This window comes from Liolophura sinensis, chromosome 6, assembly GCF_032854445.1.
Source record: "Liolophura sinensis isolate JHLJ2023 chromosome 6, CUHK_Ljap_v2, whole genome shotgun sequence".
NCBI classification, from domain to species: Eukaryota; Metazoa; Mollusca; class Polyplacophora; order Chitonida; family Chitonidae; genus Liolophura; species Liolophura sinensis.
The window spans coordinates 13,928,133-13,949,627 of NC_088300.1; the positions used below are offsets into that span (position 1 = coordinate 13,928,133).

At 38.1% G+C, this 21,495-nt stretch overlaps 2 protein-coding genes across 2 annotated transcripts; one reads left to right on the plus strand and one right to left on the minus strand.

Moving 5' to 3' along the window:
• Nucleotides 1-1,992: 1,992 nt before the first annotated feature.
• On the minus strand, nucleotides 1,993-15,238 carry LOC135466915 (kelch domain-containing protein 2-like). The gene is given in 10 exon segments (XM_064744666.1): nucleotides 1,993-5,746; nucleotides 6,518-6,570; nucleotides 7,624-7,784; nucleotides 9,381-9,493; nucleotides 10,957-11,096; nucleotides 11,993-12,072; nucleotides 13,246-13,390; nucleotides 13,392-13,497; nucleotides 14,062-14,141; nucleotides 14,851-15,238. Coding segments are annotated over 10 exon segments (1,140 nt in total). The 5' UTR covers nucleotides 14,926-15,238; the 3' UTR covers nucleotides 1,993-5,559.
• A 157-nt stretch (nucleotides 15,239-15,395) lies between these two features.
• Nucleotides 15,396-19,224, plus strand: LOC135469020 (nucleolar protein 12-like). Its single transcript, XM_064747538.1, has 5 exons — nucleotides 15,396-15,564; nucleotides 16,169-16,274; nucleotides 16,517-16,684; nucleotides 17,195-17,313; nucleotides 19,053-19,224. The coding sequence occupies exons 1-5, from the start codon at nucleotides 15,473-15,475 to the stop codon at nucleotides 19,165-19,167; spliced, it is 600 nt and encodes a 199-aa protein (XP_064603608.1). The 5' UTR covers nucleotides 15,396-15,472; the 3' UTR covers nucleotides 19,168-19,224.
• Nucleotides 19,225-21,495: the final 2,271 nt, after the last annotated feature.

Genomic DNA, 21,495 nt, shown 5'->3' on the forward strand with positions numbered 1-21,495 from the left:
ATACCGGCCCTACTGGCTTGAACCCCGGCATTGCTGTCCCTGACAGCTATATTTTGTTTTTATTATTATTATTCTCACCAAAATTGTCCCGCATTTCTAGAGAAAACTGTCAGTCTGAAATTTTATGAAGTTTTAACATGTTTTTCTGTAGGTATTGAAGTTCTGCACTATAACTTTTTTGGGGAGATGGGGGTCACATGACTTGGCGGCCATATTGGATTTTGATGAAAACCCTAAAAAATCTTTTTCTCCAGAACGGCCAATGCGAACGAGCTGAAATTGGAAGGGCAGTTGCACAAAACCTAGGCCTATTAAATTTGAGAACAAGAATGTTCTCCATTGAAAATTGTACAAGCTTGCTATTGGGGTGAAATTGTCATGTGACGAAAAAATCAGTTTTTTGCTAATAATTTCTACAATTTCAAAGAAAAAGTCTGACAAATAGTCCTATCTGATGCAGTTTTGGGCGTTGATTCCGAATATGCAATTTTTTTTTTGCAAAACCGGAAGTGACATCATCAAAACTTCAAATGGGTATATCTCCAAAAGCAACAAAGCTAGAGATGTAATTTTTAGGTGTAACCTAATCCCAAGGCAAGCAGAAAACTTTTACATAGCTGGAAGTGACATCAGCAAACCAGACGTAGTAAATGTCCAAAAGAAAATTGTCATTTTTTAATTTTTCAAAATTGAAAAACTTCCTCAGCTGAAATGTCTCAACAGAAATGCGTGAAACTTTGGTATGTGATAGATTTGGAGATGTGTTCTTACGAGTAAAAAGTTGGGTGATGCGAGTCACGTGATCTGGCGGCCATGTTGGGTTCAAGTGAAAATATTTGACAGCCATTTTCTCCAAAACACAATGTCCGATTGACTTGAAATTGAGCACACACAACAAGCGTTCCATGGAGGCTATTTGGACAGAAAATAGGTGCAATATGTAAGCAAATTAGGCTTTAATAAGTATGATGTGATGTCATGGAAAAATGAAAAATTTGAATATGAATATGGAAATTTTCCAATCAAAATGCAAAAGCGCAATTTCCTTGATATTTGCACGCCTTCAAATATTGTCCAAGTTCGATTTACTTTGTTTGGCACATCTAGATATACAAGCTGTATAGTGTACTTACAATGCACTAATGACTACGAACCATGTAGGCTTTCTAATTAAGTTGGTTATGTATCTATACATTGACACCATTAAAGTAACCGAAAGTGACACCGTATAGGTTGGCAAAAACGGCTTGAACTCCGGCATCGCTGCTTTAGCAGCTATATTTACATTTGTACTTGGTTCAACTGCTTTGTGTTGGGCAAATTGTATCGTATGTAGAACATACGATTACCAATTCCCCAACCTTTGCTCTTGGAAGAGCAACTTTCCGTGCAGTTTAAGCACATTTTTAATTTGAATTCGAAGACAAACTACATTGGTTTGATTGACCAGTATCAGGGCTTCACAAAAAGTATAATTTAATCATTTAACACAGAATAATGCCTTCATAATATGCTTGAACAAACACCTTACAAACCTGCAAAAAGGTTGAATTACAGTAGCAAGGGTTATTGCCTAAGCTGGAGGTATTTTGATGTTGGTTAAGCACCTAGCGAGCTATTCTGTAAAACACGCTTAGGTTCAGCCTCCAGGTCTATTATGTAACCGCTTACAAGGTGTTGAACCAAAGTCAGATACTGAAAACAAATGGTGATTATGTAAATAATGACGCTTTCGCCTGCCTGCAACTGATTCATTTTGCGTATTGTTCTGTTTCTAACAATTTTCTTTCATACCATCATTAGTTTCTTCCAGCTTGGAGGTATAAATACATTTAGATTCATTTATTATATACCTCCATGCTGAATTCAGTGCAAAGAGAAATTATTAAATTTCACTAAATGTTTATGATGAACATGAATAATGATTTTTATAGAAAATGTCCGATCTTTTCCTAAAACATACAAAGAACACAAAAAATGGCAACATACAGCAGAGATCAGCTTTATTCAAATAAACAAGAGCAGCTGATAGGGAATCGCATTCTACCCAGAATAAGCTGCAGTGTGAAATAGGCCAAAGTTGAAGTTTAGGAACTGAAGAGTTAGTTGGTGTGTTCATGCTTTTAAGCCTAGACCTGCTTGCCCCGCTGATGCCGCCAATCTGTCAGTTGTGTAAAATAAACAAAGGTAGGGAGCAAATGGTCTCACCTTTCAAATTTAACTGGTAAATTGCAGACTGGTTAAGTGTAGCAGATAATACAACACTCTAGGGAGATTATGTTCCTACACAAACTTTACAAACATTCTTTGTAATCTGGCTTGTACATGTATCAGCATTCCCTTAGAAATTCTAAATTCACTTTCGCAAATATCAATCGTTTTTCTAAAATTTATGCTTCTTTCTTTCAAAATTTGTTTCATTTGACCATTTAACAATCTTTTACTTGTACAATGCATACCCATAATGCACACTGTCAACATTCAGTTATCAGTAAATGCAATCATGCCCTCTTTGGTACTACTTTATTAAGTTATCTATAATGTGTAAACTAAACATATCTACCAGTTCATTCATTTATTGCTCAAACTACAAAAAGAACAAAGACTCCTAACTGACATCACCTTGGCAAATTGCATAAACATTTATGTTGCATACTAGCTACTGTCAAAACTGTACCATGCAGTCAATGTAAAGGCAATATGTCATGGTTCTGTCAACAAAGTTTTTTGTGTATGCCTATATTTCACAGCAAGGTATTCATACCCATGTCTCAACCTGAACACAAATGTCTCAGAACTTAAATCAAATACTGCAAAGAAAATCTGTAACAACTGTAACTCAAAACACATTCAAGTACTCATTAGCATGTTATCCTCCAATCTTAAAATCCAAGCCAAAATCAAAATCAAAGTCTCCTATCCTTAAATAAGACTGAGCAAACATTATGAGTCGCGAAAAGTTCAAACATATGCGATATAACAGGAAGATCTACTCAGTCATGATAAACTTACATACACACCTCAGCAGATTGTTACTAAATAAGTTTTTTGAACCTTAAGACATGCTTGCCAAACATAACAGAATGAATAACTCTAATTATAGTGAATCTGTGGATATAGCAGTAATGCCAGAAACTTTAAGATGGACAATGCCATTTGCTCATTTACTGACAGGTGGTTACAAACATGTTCTGACTGAAACAATATCAGTGCCATGAAGAAGTGTCACAATGAAGTCAAAGTGCATTATGAATTGAAATTATGTTCTGTGTGATACTCTGTATCCTACAGTCACAGATCCTTTGATTTTCTTTCCTTTGAAGTTTGATGTTAACAATGACTTGCCATGCTGATCATCAGTAAAAGTATGCTTTTGACATGATCGCTGTATGTTGAACAGGCAAGCTAAAAATTCTCGATAACCTGATAACCATTACATCACATGAGATCTGTGTTTAATATATTTACCATACAGGGACAAGGAATTTTCAAGATTCTCTTATTCCCATTCCTTTTGGGGCCTTCGTAGTAGGAACCAGTCCACATAACCTTTCGTGTGGCCTTATATGAAGCTCGAGACCTCTTGCCTTCCATCAATATGACAATGTCACGGGGAAAATTTAATCATTGTAACCAAAGTAGTTTTAACCAACAACCAGTTACATCAAGTCTATGTTTTATTTATTTATTTATTTGATTGGTGTTTTACGCCATACATAAAGATATTTCACTCATAAAATGGCACCCAGCATTATGGTGAGAGGAAACAGGGAAACCCTTAAAGAACAGTCAGTTACATCAAATGCGTACAGGCCATGAGAAAATATTTTCTCAAGCAGACGCATATTCCCATGTATATGACACACTGACATAGCTACATACAGCTGTGGTTCATGTCAAGGTAAGTAGAACTTGCCTAAGTATGGTGATTTACTCCAGCCACCCTGGTTTCCTCCACCCGTAACAATCTAGCCAAAATGATTGATGACATAACAATCCAAAACTGTACATAGACACCGGAGAACCTTATACAAAAGTATGCTGCCCAGCTTGTTACAACAAACTTATACCTTTGCTGAGGTGCTGCCATTTGTTGGTTTTCATCAACATTTTGGAACAACTGGAACATGAGATATAACAGATATGCAATGACCTCTAGAATAACCTCTAGAACAGAAAGCTTACACTTATGTACTGTACAAATACATCCCATCTCATTCAAGTACACGTTCTCATCAATTTTTTCGACATTGAATCAGTTTGAGATATCTGTCACAAGGTATCACTCAAGTCAATAACACAGACAAAAAGTGCTGAAAGACACTGTACCCTAACAGATGGTCAGTCACCACAGCAGTTGAGAGGATGCCCAGCTATGAACGGAGCTGTAGACTGCTGACCCACCAAAGAGATCTGAACTGGGGGAATCATGCAGCATTGCAGGGCGGTGCAATGTTTATCACATTATGGTCAAAACAGTACAAAAGCAAACAGAATGAAAAAACAGTACAGCTTCCATCACATCAATGAAAGGAAATAATACTGAGCGTTTTTCAATCCAGATGACCAAAATTATATTCGTCTGCAGGCATTATGCTAGTGGATTAGAAGCAATGAGATTTCTGTATACGGCAAAGAAAGAAGTAAATTAGTAAATACCTGGGTGTGACGTACAGATGTGCAACAAAAAGTATGAGTTTACAGTAAAAGACAAAATGAAAGCCTCAAAATAAGCCTTGCTAAGAACACTGTGGAAAAATTAAAATAATGTACTTGTATACCAATATCTTTACGTGTGATATTAAATATCTTCATGTACCTTCATGACATGACTTTTCTATGTCATTATCAGTCTCTAAAGCCATCAAATCAATAATGACCATCTACTCCTCAATCACTTGGACGGGAAAAGATAAAAGTATAAGGAATCGGGCTCACGGTCACTTCCACAAAGCCAATTTTGATTTACTGTAAGTCAAAATTTAAAAACCATAAGTAGTACAAAATTTATGGCTGAAGGAGTTAAAATTTTGATACGTCTTTAGATAATTCTTGCCAAATGTTCCCAGTTTAAACTTAAACAGTACAAAGATAAGGTTGAAATTTGACCTTGAACAGTTTAACTTTTGACTTAGGCTAAAACTCACTTTGTGGAATCAGACCTGATGGTACCTGATGGCACCGGTGGGGGTTCGTGGAAAAACTGTCACCAAGGTTCATGTTCAAGGATACTAGAACTCCACTGAAGTAAAATTCTGCATTTTGCCTTGTGTAGCCCAAAATACTGACTGAACAGTCAAACAGACAGCTGATTTCAAAAAGCTTTCAAAATTTATACAACTTTTGCTTTGGTGAAAATAAGGAAAAATCTAACTTGTTTTTTCCAAAATGGTATCATTTTCAGATAATTAATGCAATTCAAGGAATTAAGGGATGAGACACTCATAATTTTGACATTTTTAGCATTTCTGAATTAAATTCTAGTATCCTTAACGAAAGCCTTATCTTGTCTAGATTTAGAGTTCTGCCATAACCATCCAATGAGAGTAGAGTAGTTTGTTAGGATACAGCACATGTCTGTCCTTTGTTTGAATGGTCACCAGTGGGTTGTAGTGTATTGGCAGGCTCTCTCTGCTGCTCCCAAGCTTCAAGCCGGGCCTGGAGAATGGCTTGTAAGTGCTGTGGTAAAACCTCCCAACCCTCATTACACACAGCTCTGTGGGTAAATGCTGCATCCAAACATAACCTGGGAAAATCAGAAGTCTGATCTGAGCCTCAGCCACTCATGCTAAATACCAAGGCAGCTGTTCTACCTGCCTCACCCTGCACAATGGGCTATAGGGATAAAACAGGGTTATTTGACTTAGGCAGTAAGGGGAGAAAGTTAGGTTTTTCAGGATTTTTGTTCTTGGCAGCTTGCAAAAAAATTCTGACTTTTTTTAGGGCTGCATTTCACCACAAGGATCTGAAAGCTTGACTCCGATTGATAAATCCACATTAAAGAGCCATTTAAAAGCTTCTTGTGAAGACCGATTTCACATAAAAAAAAACTTAGGTGTTGGCATTGAAAGTACATTGTGAATCACCAGTAAACACCAATCAATGAAGCACTCAATATTTTGCCAGTTATGCTGAAAAGCTTGAGCCATACCTCAATACAAGTATAAATACATACAAAGGCTGATTATACAGTGCATATAATACATATATCCTGATAACATCCCTTGTAGTTTAATTTATGCTATAAAAGCTGCAAACAAGAAATGAGATGATGTACATGTTAAATTAAAATATAACAATGAAAATAATTGCATCAAATATAATAATTGCATAAAATATAACAATGAAAATAATTGCATCAAAAAATCTCTGTTTTAACCATTTGCAGTACATTTAGATTTCAAGCCTTCTCACCATGGTCAAAGATACGATCTGATGTGAGCCTATTGCACACTGCATGGAATGACAGAAAAAAAAAGTCACAATACTGAGTGAAGAAAACTGTACATGGTCTTACCTTAGCAGTGACTTAGGGGACAGCCGGAATTCCAGGATATCATTACAGTGTCTCTGTGAATGTAATGTCAGAGATATGACTATTATCATGAGTGTAAGACATCTATTCATAATTTCAAGTATTCGGGCCACTTACAATAAGCAGAAGGGGATAAATACCACGGAGCTACATGTACATGAGCAAATTGCTGATTTTTGCAGATTCCTGAAAGTTCAAGTACTACAGGACACCAAAACTATCATATTTCATGGCTAGGGACATTCTGATTAATTCTTCAGAAAGAATTTCTTACCTAGAAGCTAAATTTTTCATTTTTTATGGTAAAGTCAGATTCAAGGCCCATCTTGTCTGGGTTAAGTTCACTTAAGTTTTCACCGCCAGTGCTCTAGTCACATGACCAAATAATGCACTGATGATTGGCTCAGAGTGACATCCCTGCAAAAACCATTAGGAATCTAGAGGTACACAATCGCTAATCTATTCTCAATGTCTCAAAACAGTTAATCAGCTTTTCTTGTTTTGCAATCTCACCATCCCTGCTCACTGATAATAGGCCTTTACGACCTGTCAATCAACAACACGCAATGGGGAACTACTAAAACCCCTTTCCCGTCTGTATCAAGATGGTCCAAAGCTGTGAACTCATTTGGTCTTTCCTTGTATATGTGTGCTCATATTGAACTGGGGGTTTGATGACGTTGCCATAGGAGGAGTTGATTCCATAGAAATCATCCCATGTGAGTCATCAATCAGGGAATAGATCAAATATGTGAATATGATGTCTAACACTGATAAAGTCAAGACCTGTCAAAATACTGGCTCACATGAGACTAAGCGTGTCTGGTCAGATAGAAAAGGCTGCCTTTCTAGTTCAGTTATATAAAGACATGCAGCACAATTCCTCGGGTCTTACATGTCTTTACATGATAATAAAAGATATGTTCCTGTATACAGTATAGCTCAGTATCAACTGCAGCTTGAAATCAACCCATTAATACAATAAACAATCTTACATAATTATTAAAATCTCACATATTTTTTAAAATGTTTGTCTGTCTAACAACAGTTATGGTTCAGGAAGGGAAGCCATAGATGAATTTACTTACAATATCTGACAATAAGCTGAGGATATCAGTAGAACATCCTCCAAACACGAGGATATCCTCATCTGGTGTCACACAGCATGTGTGCCACAACCGAGGATGCTCCATGGATCTCCTCAGTTTTGTCCACTGTACCAGGTTCACATCAAACAGCCAGGCATCCCCTGTAACATTGCCAGAGAAACATGCTATACTTGTCAATGAGATAACATCTTTCTCACTCACCCATATACATCATCCTTGTCACTGAGATACCAACTTTGTCATCCAAATATCATCCTTGTAACTCAGATACCAACTTTGTCAGTCAGATATCATCAGTTTTAGTGAGATAACAACTTTATCACCAGATATCATCCTTGCTGCTCACATTCCAATGTTCAGATTTCAACAGTCACTCAAACATCATCCTTGTCACTCACAATCAACTTTGTCACTCAGATATCATCAATGTTACTGAGATAACAACTCTGTCACCAGATATCATCCCTGCTGCTCACATTCCAACGTTGCCACCCAGTTATGGTTCTTGTCATTCGCAATCAACTTCATCATCCAGATATCATCCTTGTCGCTCACAACTTTGTCACTCAGATAGCATCCTTGTCACTCACAACCAACTTTGTCACTCAGATATCATCCTTGTTGCTCACATTCCAACTTCATCATCCAGATATCATCCTTGTCACTCAGGTACCACTTTTGTCACCCAGATACCAGCTTTGTCACTCAAAAGCCATCTTTATTAGTCAGACACAAACATTGTCACTGAGATATCAGATATCGTGTCATTATACATGCATAAGTGAAATGTTCTTGAGAATAACATTTCAAGAAACATACTGACAACAGTGAAAAAACTGTGCTGTTATTTCAGATGTCATCTACATAAAGTTGAGACTTGCAGATGTCTACCGACATGTATCTCACTTTGAGTGAACAATCAAATTTTCACTTTTATCCAGGGTTTCCCTTCGACCATTTAGACACATGGTCAAAGACTGACATTTCACTGGGTTATCCCACCTTGCTGTCCAGACGACAGGAGATGTTCAGCAAACTTCAAAATGTCAGACACGGTATTGTATTGTAATTATGCAGCCTACCATGTAACTTCAGTTCTGTCATATAGATTGCTGGGAATTATGAATACCTTATAATACATTATCTAGAGAAAGAACTCACACTTATGGTCAAAGACTGAAATTTCACTGGGTTATTGCTACTGGTTGTTCAGACAACAGATGTTAAGAATACTTTATAATACATTATCTAGAGAAAGAAAGGCTGTGTTTAGTTTAAATCTATCATATTGTTTACTTGCCTCATTTGCATGTTATCTCGTCGGGCGGACAGTTCAGATCAGTGATGGATTTCCCCTTATAATTCTCTCAACTTACCTTTTTCAGAAAATATAGGCCCAGGAGGTTTAGATAAGAGTCAAATGCAACTCACTTTTGTATTTAGGTGGATCAACTCAAAATTTCTGAATTTCTTTCAGTGGTATATTCTTTTAAATAAAGATCAATCATTAAACTATTCAACAAATCAAAACTATTCCTGTGTAAACCGATGGTAGCATAATTTCAAACAGCTGCCAGCTCATTTTCACAGCCAAATTTAAACTGTTTTCCACATTTTTATACAAATATGGAAACTATCCAGTGCATTGTAAGAGTTTGCAGTCAATAATTTATCCATATCATACCGGACGATCAATAAATTAGAGGCTTACAAAACCCAAGTATTCCTTCTCTTACCTAAGGGTTTTTTGTCTTGAGTGTAGCCCCCGTAGAGAAATAGTCTAGGGCCTGAGATTTTTGTTAAAGTGTGCCACGATCGTCCACACGGTCTGTTTCCAATAGGTTGTAACCTGAAGGGTAAAGACAACAGCCATGTGTAGACAGATAAAATAACTACTTTACTACCACTAATAATCTGCCCCAAAAAGACACTATTATCCAGTAAATAATACAGTAGGATACATGGCTTTAGATACATGCTTCCATTAGGATAAAGGGCTTTAGATGCATGGTTCCAGTAGGATACAGGGCTTTAGACACATGCTTCCATCAGGATAAAGGGCTTTAGATGCATGGTTCCAGTAGGATACAGGGCTTTAGATGCATGGTTCCAGTAGGATACAGGGCTTTAGAAAACATTGCTTACAGTAGGATACAGGGCTTTAGATACATGCTTCCATCAGGATAAAGGGCTTTAGATGCACGCTTCCAGTAGGATACAGGGCTTTAGATACATTGCTTACAGTAGGATACAGGGCTTTAGATACATGCTTCCATCAGGATAAAGGGCTTTAGATGCACACTTCCAGTAGGATACAGGGCTTTAGATACATTGCTTATAGTAGGATACAGGGCTTTAGGTACATGCCTCCAGTATTATACAGGTCTTTTGATACATGTTTCCAGTAGGATACAGGGCTTTACATTATGCCTTTTCCATGATTTAAAAGGGTGTGTCCAAGTTAGAACTGCGTAAATTAGCTGCCTGAAGACTTAACATTTTACACTGCAATTAATGTTTTTCACCACCCAAACTTTAAATTTCGAACGTGCCCAGAACATGGCAAAATACTACAATACAGGGTATGCCCAAATTAACTCAATCTAAACTCCCTGAAGGTATCATCCTACTTTTCAAAGAAATCTCAAGATACATTTCAAAGATCAACAGAGCCATCATAAATGTTGTAGTAACATTTCATGTCAAGTAATGTAGTTCAAGACTGGTACATTCTTAAACAGTTCCCACGTGATCAGGGTCTAGACGCATCCCTTACTCCAGGTACGAGTGTATGAATTCTGGGTCTAGCCGCATCCCTTACTCCAGGTAAGGGTGTATAAACTCTGGGTCAAGAGGCATCCCTTACTCCAGGTAAGGGTGTATGAATTTTTGGGTCTAGACACATCCCTTACTCCAGGTAAGGGTGTATGAACTGTGGGTCTAAATGCATGAACAAGTGTGCCAGGTACGAGTGTATGAACTGTGGGTCTACACTCGCTCCTTACTCATTAAGGGTGTTTGAATGTGTCTTGACTCCTTAGTCAAGCTTACTCCAAGTATTAAAGGGTGATCTAGCCTCACTCCTTACTCCAAGTAAGTGTATCCATCCCTACTCTCCACGCACCAGCCTACACCCCTGTAATATCATCTTGATTCTTCCCACAAGCTCTGGGTGCTGATTCAATACTTACTTCAAATGAGAGAGTATTCACACTCTACAAGCCCACACCCACCCCTTACTCACCCCGCCTACCTATATCCCTGTAATACATGCATATGTCATCTTCCCAAAAGTTCTGGGGATAGACTCACTCCTTACTCCAGGTGAGGGTGCTCAGGTTAAGTTCATACAGGTCCCCTAACCTCTGCTCCAGGTTACGCCCTCCAAATACAAACACTCGATTGTCCACACGGGCAGCAGCGTGTGCAGCTCTGGCAACAGGTACGACACCCTGTAGACATACAGATACACTGCTTCATGTGTGCAAATAAGGAAATACTGACTGACTGATTGACAGATGGAATTTATTTTGCTTAAACAGGACCTATTTTACAAAGCTGTTGCTGAGAGAATTTTCCATGGTAGCTATAAGTTGTCAAGGTAGTTATGCCAGCCAAAGATATCCCTTCAGTTATATTTATCAGACAGCATAGTAAACAGGCAATTTCCTTAAAATCACATCTCGTATGTTATACTGACTTGTCGCTACCTAGAATTTAGACTAGACTGTTCTTTGAAGGGTAAAGCAATCTTATAGCAGCTGCAAATCAGGTTCCTTGCTTCAATACATAAATGAATGAAGTAGCCAATATCGTATGGAGACTGAACACTTTAGTGGCCTAATGGTTAGAGCTTCTGCCCCGATGTCGGGAGATCCTGATATCAAAAATGAGTTGGGTCATACCAAAACTTTAAAATGGTACTTGCTGCTGCCTTACTTGATATTCAACACTAAGTGGTTAGAGCAAGGAAACAGGTTTGCTTGGCCTGGTGTCAGCATAATGTGATGGGGTGGGATGTCATGTCTGGTGTCTCCGGCATGATACCGTACTGTGGCTGTACTGTGTACTGTGGGTTTTGGAGTGAACCAGATCATTGATTAAGAGATCCTTTAGATCTACCAGTGGCTAGCAAAAGTAGGGTATAGGGGCCCATTACCATGGTTACTGTATCTGACTTGAGGGAGACCGAATAATCAGATACAGAAGATTAAGGACAAGGCAAAGGGCCACATCAGGGTCAGCTTCTGTAAATAATAATAATAATAATAATATGATATTAAGACTTCTGACTACAAACACTGGGTAACCCAGGAAACTTCATGGAAAGAAGCACTGATGTCCTTACCTTACATTTTGGATTACTCCACGTATTTGTCACCGTGTCAAAAATCAGCAGTTTGGTTGTTCCATCCACGAGGGAAAACCCTGTGACAAAGACAAGAATGAAGAACTGCAACTGGTGTTAATGATGTCAAAATTACACTGTTCTTGGAAGGCTTTAGTTAGATACACAGGTACCCCTGAGACCACAAAGTTAATATAAAAGGTCAGTTTGTTGATCAGTGTCATAACTACCAACCTTGAGGACATTTTGTAAATCTTCAATGTAGCCTCTGTACAATGGGGTTACAATTTCTTTATCATCAACAATTATTGTTCACACCTCCAAAGCAAGTTTATACGTTCTATTATTCTTATCTACTCTGAGTATTACCTCTATAATACCAACATGACCACTTCATATTTTTGCATACCTTGTTCCACTCATGCCCATGTATTTTTGTGGCGCACATCATTCAGCTTAATGCAGACGCCAAGAATTTCAATCAACCAACCAACAAGACGAACATACGAACGTTTTTTAACAATATTACATTCTGACTCCTAATTTGTGAAGAGCTTTTGAGTAACGAGATAATTTACCGCATAACTGAGTTGATCAGTTACAAATTCCCCCATTTTCTCGCATGAAGCCCAGCAGTGAAGGTCCATATCCTCCAAAATAATACAATCTGCAAAGGAAATGACTACAAAAGTTAGTACAAAAAGTCTCACACTTTAACCACATTTTACTGCAATTTATAGGGCCACTTAAGAGATTTTCTGAAGTTTGATTAGTTACTTATTAGAAAAACTTACTGTAATTCTTCAACCTTTCTGAATGTACACCAAAGTGTTTATTCACACACATATACATTCTCAAGGCATTATTCTGTGAAGAATGATAAAATGATGCTTTTTATGAAGCCCTAAAGCTGGCCAATCAACTAGTGTAGATTTGTGTTCAATATCAAATTTAAAAGGTGTATAAATCACACTGGAAGTTGATCTGTCATATGTGAAAAGGCTGAGGATTTAGTGTAAGGTGTTGGGCATCCAAAGTATCATTTTAAAGCCATTATGTGCATCTGAAAGTGCATTTTACACACCGAAACTCTAGGTGAATTACAGCAGATTAGATTTTGCTTCCATTACCAGTCAATGTCCCGTCCATCAATTTATTCCCTTCGCAATCTGACCAAAATTCAATCCAGTTCTGTCGCATCAGAAGAATAGCTCTTAAACATTAACTCTGCACCTAATACATTCTTCACTTACTTGTCCTGGTAACCCAGGAGGCAAGTTTGTCACGGGGGCTGGGCTGTAGAGCCTCTGGGTCTCCCATCAACACTTCCCACCCACAACACTCCAGCTCCAGTCTCAGTAGACAATTTGTGTTCCCATACACATTATGTCCCCCAAAACACATATACATAGCCATTGAGGAAATTGGCAGTAGCCCCAGAGGTGCCCAAAGGAAGTGCCTCTTGATGATGGGGAAGCTGTGTCCCTGATACCGTTACACACTGCCTGGAACAGAAATAAAATGAACAGCTTTTGTTACACTTTCAAAACAGTTTTTAGTTTCTGGCACAAAGGCAGAGTGATCAAGATGCGTGTCATTCCATGGCGAGGTCAACTATTTATACAGGTAAACATGAGACTATCAACAGTGCAAAGTTTGTACTGAAGTTCAAGGCCAGAAATCACTGACTCCTTATACAGTAAACAAATGATACTCCTTTCCTTTCAAACTGAAATGTTTTATTTACATATTTAAAGATACTATTATGTTTATATTAGCATATCTACTTCCAGTAACCAGTTTTTTAAATGAATATATTAATTTATTTAAATGCCATACTCAAAAAATTTTCATGTATGATATGGCAGTTAGTTTTATGGATGGACGAAACCAGAGTGCCCAGGATAACCCACCAACCTTTGGCAAGTTACTGACAAACATTCTTATGTGATGGAGCAAGCAGCCATACAAGATTCCTTCATTGCATATTGTTATTAAGGCCCCACAAACAGTGAGAACATGCCTATAACAAATGTAAAACTGACAAATAAACAGGCTTATGTACAAACCATGCTTTTGTATCTGTTCTGTAGACCCACAATTCCTCTGGGGGTAGGTAGTGGTCTAACCCTGGGTGGTCATCACCTTCCTACAGGTAAATGTATTAAATCAGAGCATTTTCATATTACAGCTTCATGTTTTAAAAGTCTGATAAAATTAAGTTCTTAATCTGCTCCCCTGAATAGAAACAGTACTGTTTGGTGTTTAACAGTACTTAATGGTATTTAAATGACTTTAACTGATATTTCAGAGCTTCTTCCTGTGATAAATGAACATTTTAAAGTTGAATAAATGCACAGAAAAAGTATCCTGATGTAGTTGTTTAAATGCATGATTACCGGTATTGTTTAATGCCATATTGTTCTAACAAATATAACTTCTGTCCTGAAGTAATTACAATGAAGGGTTACATAACATGTTGAAAATCATTATCGGAGTGCTCCTGAGGTAGGCTATTGGTACCGTCCTGGAAATAGGTTATAGAATTCTTTTCTAATTAGGTGAATCCACATCTTAAGGGTCTCAACACATTTTAGCCTTGTTAGTTTGCGAGAGAGAGAAACCCCACCATCCTATCCAAAAACCCACCTACCCCCTCACAAACACCCACTCTCGTTCAAACCTGAGTGAACTCGTGTTTCCTGAAATGCTGATTCAGCTTATTCTTGAACAAGGTTGAAACTACGTATCAATAAACAACAGATGGAAACAGATGGAAAAAATTCAGTTGGTGGATACATCATGTAAAATTCAAATAATAACTGAAACTGAGGGCAAATGTTACGTGTGCTACAGACCTGGTAGCCTCCCCAGACCAGCATATACTTGTCCACACACACGGCAATATGACCCGTCCTCTCCGAGATTGCCATGGCATGATCATCTAATACCACTTGTAGCAGGCTTAATTCTAAAAATGCTTTCAAGTGAAGCTCAGCATCTACATGTCCGTTCTTTGTCTCTTACTGTAGCATTAAGAACCTGAAAAATATGGAAGAGCACAAGATGTATTAGGAAAGTATTATGCACAGTAGTGACTGATGTAGTTTTGACATTTGAGAGTCGTGATGTCTCGATGAGCAGTGCTGTTGTTGTTGTAATTTCCAAGCAGGATGTATTTGTGAGATTTCCTTCACCTTGAAATCTAAATTAAAGTGAGTTGACTTGAGGATGTCTGGGGTATGTTATCTACTAAATCATAAGGAAAATAGTGACAATAGTTTTGGTTTGTGTCAATACCAACAAGATGTTTTTTTCCGATACGTAAAATTTCCTGCAGCATACGTCAACTTAATTCCCTTTAATTCACTCTCCGGTGTAAGGAGGAACTTAAATTGTTTAGCTGTAAACATGTGAACATGTGGACTGTTGTGTAAAAGTGGTAATTATTTTGGACTAATTCGAGAAGATAAACCCAATATGGCTTGGAACCAGTCATCTAAGAAGAAAATGCATTCTAAAAAAAACAGAAATACTAAACAGTGCCTAGTTTTCGATGAAAATGCTAGACGGTAAGATTTTCTATCTTGAATGTTGTCGTTGCAATCTTATCAGTTGAACAGTTGAACAGGTCAGACTTGAACTCCTATTTGATAATGATATATCGCGGCGCCGTTCTGGTCCACTACTTCTACAGAATGGCAGTGGGGTAAAACATTTGATGTTAACGGGAGAACCCCGTTCGGCCATCGGCCTCTCCTCACTACGTTCGGTATTATTAAAAAAATATATTTAAAAAGCCGATTATAAAGATTTATTCCACAGTTTCACATGAGAAAGATGGCCATGTTTCTTACCTACTTCTTTAAGCCCAGTCCCGAGTGTGTTTCAACCAGATGATGCGAGATACACTGTATCAAAATCCCACACATCACACAGTCAGCTATATTTTATGAGTTAAGTTTTGTACTTTAGATACAATGGACCCTCAAAATTTTCAATCACTGATATTGGTGTAGTTAACTTGACTTTAAAATAGCCTGATCACAACTTATATTCCAATCACATGGGAACCAAATCAAATTATGGCTATCATATTCTTTAGTCTGTTCTCATTTAGTGTGTTTTTACGTATTGATATATAATCCTATGACCTGATATTTTTGTTCATTTCAGGGAATATTTAACAGGTTTTCGGAAAAGGAAAGATGAAAGGAGAAGGATAGCAGCAGAAAATTTGCTCAGAGAAACGAAGGAAGAAAAGAAAAGGTTAAAACAACAGGTGTGAATCTTATTTTGAAATAAAAGCAATTATACCCAGGCATTAAAATGACACAAGCATTCAAAGCTTTTAATCTGATGAATAACATTATAATAGGCTGTATAAAATTGTTGGTGGATCCATGTCAGACCTGCCATAAAAAAGTAGGGTGTAGTTGTGAGAAAATTCTTTTACAGGGCTAAGTATATCATAACTATTGCAGTTTTCTTCATACATGTATATACAAATATTTCTGTATACAGATCAGGGATATGATGAAGTCACGGGTAGACAATCAGCCATCTGTACCTGAGATACAACACCTGCTTGACCCTACAGTGTATGATCTGCCCTCCCACACTGTCACTGTCACAGACGTGTCTGAGGTGGACCTGACAGGCAAAGATGGACTCTGGCTGGGCCAGAATACGGTCAGTGCCTAAATATTTGAATGTTTTTTTTCATGGACAATTGACTTACAGTGCAGTTTATGTAGAGCCATTTTAGTTCTGGAAAACTTTTGGGTTCCCAAACTGTATGGAATAAAGCTGCATTAAAACTAACAAGCACATGTAAATGTGATGGTTTACCCATAAAAAGATAAGTTTTCATACAAATTCCTTGTATTCAAAGACTCTGAAGCTCCCAGAAAGCATAATTTTGTTGTGTTTCATAAAGTTTCTGTATGTGTGCTGTCACAATGTCACCTTGAAAGTTGGGGGTCAGAATTTTTTCTGGATTCGAAATTTGAATCAAAGTGTTCAGTTTTATAGATAAGGAAATGAATAGAATACACTATTCTTCTGGTGAAGTTAACATATAATTAGAATTTGAGACTACTTACTAAATTGTTGGTGACAATTTTTGTATAATATACTTTTGATACCAGCCATGGCCTTACAAATAAATCCAGTAAGTTGGCCTGTTTATGCCCTTTTCAGTTCAGAGACGAATCTGGTGGGGAGACGGAAGAGGGGAAGAAACTCTCCTCGAATGAAGCTACTGACAAATCCAAGCAGATCAGACAAGATCCCAAGGAAGTGAAGAGGTTGAAGAGAAAGTATGCATTTGTAATATCCACATGGATGTACTATATTTGACCTGAAATGTCAACCATGAGTGTATTGCGGATGTGGTGTTAAGCCATAATCATTCATTCATTCAACCGTGAACGCACCAAAAGTTTCCTTAGTTGTCTATCAAAATGCATTTTTCGAAGCAATTTTTATAGGGCACAGTAAGCACAATTATAAATCTTCAGTACTCAACCATTAGCAAAAATACCTGTCTTCATAGAATCTTCTCTCACATTACAGGTTGATCTCAACTTAACAATCTATTTGAGGCCTTTGCATCCTTGTAGGTTCAGCTATAGCTTGACCGAAGGATGATGCCATCATTATCAGGCGATGGCTGTGGAGTCATCTTGCACTTCCCGATGTTCAGTCAGGGGAAGACCTCCACAAAATTTTTTTAGCAACTTTCGGCTTTCCAACCTATCACTAAACCTTAAATGATAGGGTTTAAGATGTGTTTCCCTAGCAGGGCTTTGTGAATAGATCAACCACTGCCAACCAATATTTCATAGGATAAAATATCAGCTGATGACAAAGGTTTACAGTTTTTTTTGTGGAATTCACTCCTGCTTCTAACACTGGGTTTGATCCCCTGGTTAACAAATGATCCTTGTGTTTGTCTCATTGGTCAAGTGTAGACAGTATGCAGGTAATGTGTGTAAAGTTAAAACACACCACAAAATAGATTTTCTGAGAACGTTCTTGACTGGTCAGGATCATTCAGAATCCATAATGATCTGGCCACATGACAATGCAACTGTTGCTGGTGTGTGCCGGCACTGTCTTGTGGCCAGAGGATCTGAGCGACATCCACTCAGATTGTGAAGTAAGAGTTGGCCTGTATTGTAAGATCTTCACTGGTCAGATTCTTCATTAGCTCCTCACCAAGTGCTCACCATCACCCCTATGTGGAGTCCAGTGCTCACCATCACGCCTACATATCGAGTCCAATGCTCACCATCATTCCTATATATATGATTCAATTCTAACCATCTCCTACATATAGAATCCAATGCTCACCATCACTCCTACATATAAAATCCAGTGCTCACCATCACGCCCACATATAGAGCCCAGTGCTCACATCACTCCTATATGTAGAATCCAATGCTCATCATCACTCCTACATAGAGTCCAATACTAACCATAACTCCTTTATATAGAATCCAATTTTCACCATTACTCCTACATATAGAATCGAATGCTCACTTTCCCTGGTCAATTTTTGGTCAGTGATTTGCCAAAGAGAGACATGTAGGTTTCACTAAACAACACTGATAGCTGACTCCCAGCTATTTATATTTTTCTGATGAGATAGAAAATGAAAAGTTTCCCAGTGTATCCGACCAGGAGCATGTGTGTTACATACAAATAGATGTACCTTTTAAACAGAAAAACTTAATAGTGGCCCATCTGTATGATATAAAAAGGGACCAGACCTTTTATTCAATCTTGGGGCCTCTGAGGCTGAGTGATTCACTTCTAACCAATGCAGTTTTCAAGTCTAACCAATGCTTGCTTCTTCCCCGGTCCTATGTTGAAAGGTCTGCCAGCCACCTACAGGTGGTCGTGGGTTTCATTCGGGCTCTGCTCCAGTTTCCTCCCACTATAATGCTGGCAGCCCTTGTATAAATGAAATATTCTATAGTACGGCGTAAAACATGGATCAAATAAGTCATCAAATCTTATTCAATCTAAATATTGTTTCATGTTTTGTCTGTAGAATGGCCAAAGTGGGACAGAACAATTTTAAGAAATTGAAACAAACACAACAAAAGAAATCAAGAAGAAGACAGAAACGGGCATCAAAACCTTCCAGGGGAAAAAGGAAGAAATAAAATTTGAACCCAAATACATAAGAACCACAACAAACTGTACTTCCCAATTTTTCATTTACGAAGAAAATAAATATTTGTGTTTGTATTATAAAATATAGTTGTTGGTTTCTTTTTGACACCTCTCCAAAAGTGGTGTAAAGAAGGGAGAATTATTACATATGAAACACAAGAATTTCATTGAAGAATATTTGCTCCTTACCAAGTTTTGTCATATAGTGGTGTCCATTTTAGTGCTGCATTGTTTGAAATTACAGTAAAGCTATCAAAATGTGTTTCCTATTTGCTCTAAGGCGTTTTCCTGGATGTGCAAAAGCCTGAAATGACCAGATAAACTATGCTGTTAACTAGATCAAGTGTAGGTTTTTTTTGTAATGTGTGTACTGGTACCGTACTCATTACCACTCCTTTTGTCCCTGCACTAACATGTCCAGTAATTACACACGAGTGAGGAGTGGTGATTTGTTTAACTTTTCCCAGGTTTCTTCCACGATAAACATCTACCACATTTATTTAAGAAAAAGGTTTATTTGTTTATTTATTTGCATGGCATTTACTGTGCTCAGGAAATGTTTACACGGACGTCATTCAGATTTATTGGTGGGTAAAATCGGAGTAACTACCGTCTATGGCCATGATAAACTGTCTGTGATCACATAATTGGTTAGGAACCGATCGAGAACAACTCATTAGCGAATCGATGCAAGTGAAACGTGCTAGTTTAATATTGACTACGTAAATATATAAATGCAAGAATTTATTTGACCGGTGTTTTACGCCATAAGTTGGGAATGTTTTACCTGTATGATGGCGATCAAGTCTAAACGTGGATGGAGAAAAAAACCGGGATAAAACCACAAGAAATAACGGCACTTCATCACAGCAACATGTGCAGCCTACCTCGCCGCTTGGACAACTGTTTCCTTGGATCAGAAATCTCGCATACCAGTATATGCCACATGGACCTCAGATTTACTGGTTTTCATCCCAGTAAAATGTTCTCAGTGGTTCAACCGCAGCTTTAAATGAGGTTAACTGGTGAAGCTATAGGTCGGTGGTTTCACTGGAGCTCTGCTCGTCTCTCTGCACCCACAAACCTGGCATATTAGCGAAAAGTCCTTATCATGGCGCTGAAGACCAGTGGAATAAGCGTCTTACTTATTCATTTATTTTTTTGTTACATAATGCCAGATGTAAAAATGTTTTCCCCTATATGGCTATCAAAGTGTTTATAGTTGGGGAAGACGAGAGGTAGTCGGGGTACACCTTAGCTGATGTGGAGGTCTTCCGGCCGTGGCCGAGCTGATTAGCATGCTAGAGCGGCGCAGTGATGTTGTTCAAATCCAGCTCATGCATGCTGACTTCCGCTCCGCCCGTCTGTCACAAACTTGCGGATGGTCGTGGGTTTCCCCCGGGCTCTGCCCGGTTTCCTCCCATCATAATGCTTGTCGCCGTCGTGGAAGTGAAATATTCTTGAGTACGGCGTAAAACACCAATCAAATAAATACATGGAGTTTTTTAATCAGACAAAATCATAACCTTATTAATTTGAAGGAGGTAATAAATACATAAATTACTAAATCGCTTAAGTATTTATATCGCGATATCGGCCCAGCCAAAGGAGGTCAGCGCAACACAGCACCGTTTGAAGAACTACAGCAGCTCCGTTGATGACGCTCCTCAGGTTCCACATCATTCTCACGTGAATGACGTCACCTAATTGTTACCCTGAAACGTTGTTCGGCAAATCGTACGTCCAGCAATAGAGGAAAAGGTGGGTATAAGTAAATCGTTGTTCAAAAAATTTACAGCCGGAGATTTGACAGGCTGGCGCCCTCTGTAGGCCAACAGCCTAGGAAGGAGACAACATATATACTCGCGTGCCACCGTGTTTATATATAGGTGTATGCATGATATGTATGTCTAGAAATTCTAAATAAGACTTTTTATACAACTGTAGTAGGCTTAGTCTAAATTAGCAGCATGGATGCATTCACACTCCTTTCTGGTTTGAGGATTTTCATATCATCACACTTGACAGACATGCATGGGTCCAGATGTTCAAAACTGTTGTATACGTATTAACCTTTATCTTAACTCAAGTGTCATTTAATTTTTTATTTGTCCAAGGCCTGATACAAACATTTCCTATATAGCAGGCCTACATAGGCTATCTCTAATTTGAGGAGCGGTTATAAACCTTCCATAATTATAAACCTTATATAATCCGATGGTAGGCTAAGCTGATTGTAAGTACCAGCTTATATCTCTAACATATGTCAACATAATACACAGGCCTGGTTACAATCAACCTACACTGCCATTGTGTTA

Bases quoted from the DNA above. Each gene is read 5' to 3' on its own strand.
- LOC135469020 (XM_064747538.1), top strand. From the start codon at position 15,473: ATGGCTTGGAACCAGTCATCTAAGAAGAAAATGCATTCTAAAAAAAAC. The intron at 15,565-16,168 runs GTAAGATTTTCT...TGTTCATTTCAG, and splicing joins TTCGATGAAAATGCTAGACG to GGAATATTTAACAGGTTTTC. The intron at 17,314-19,052 runs GTATGCATTTGT...TTTTGTCTGTAG, and splicing joins GTGAAGAGGTTGAAGAGAAA to AATGGCCAAAGTGGGACAGA.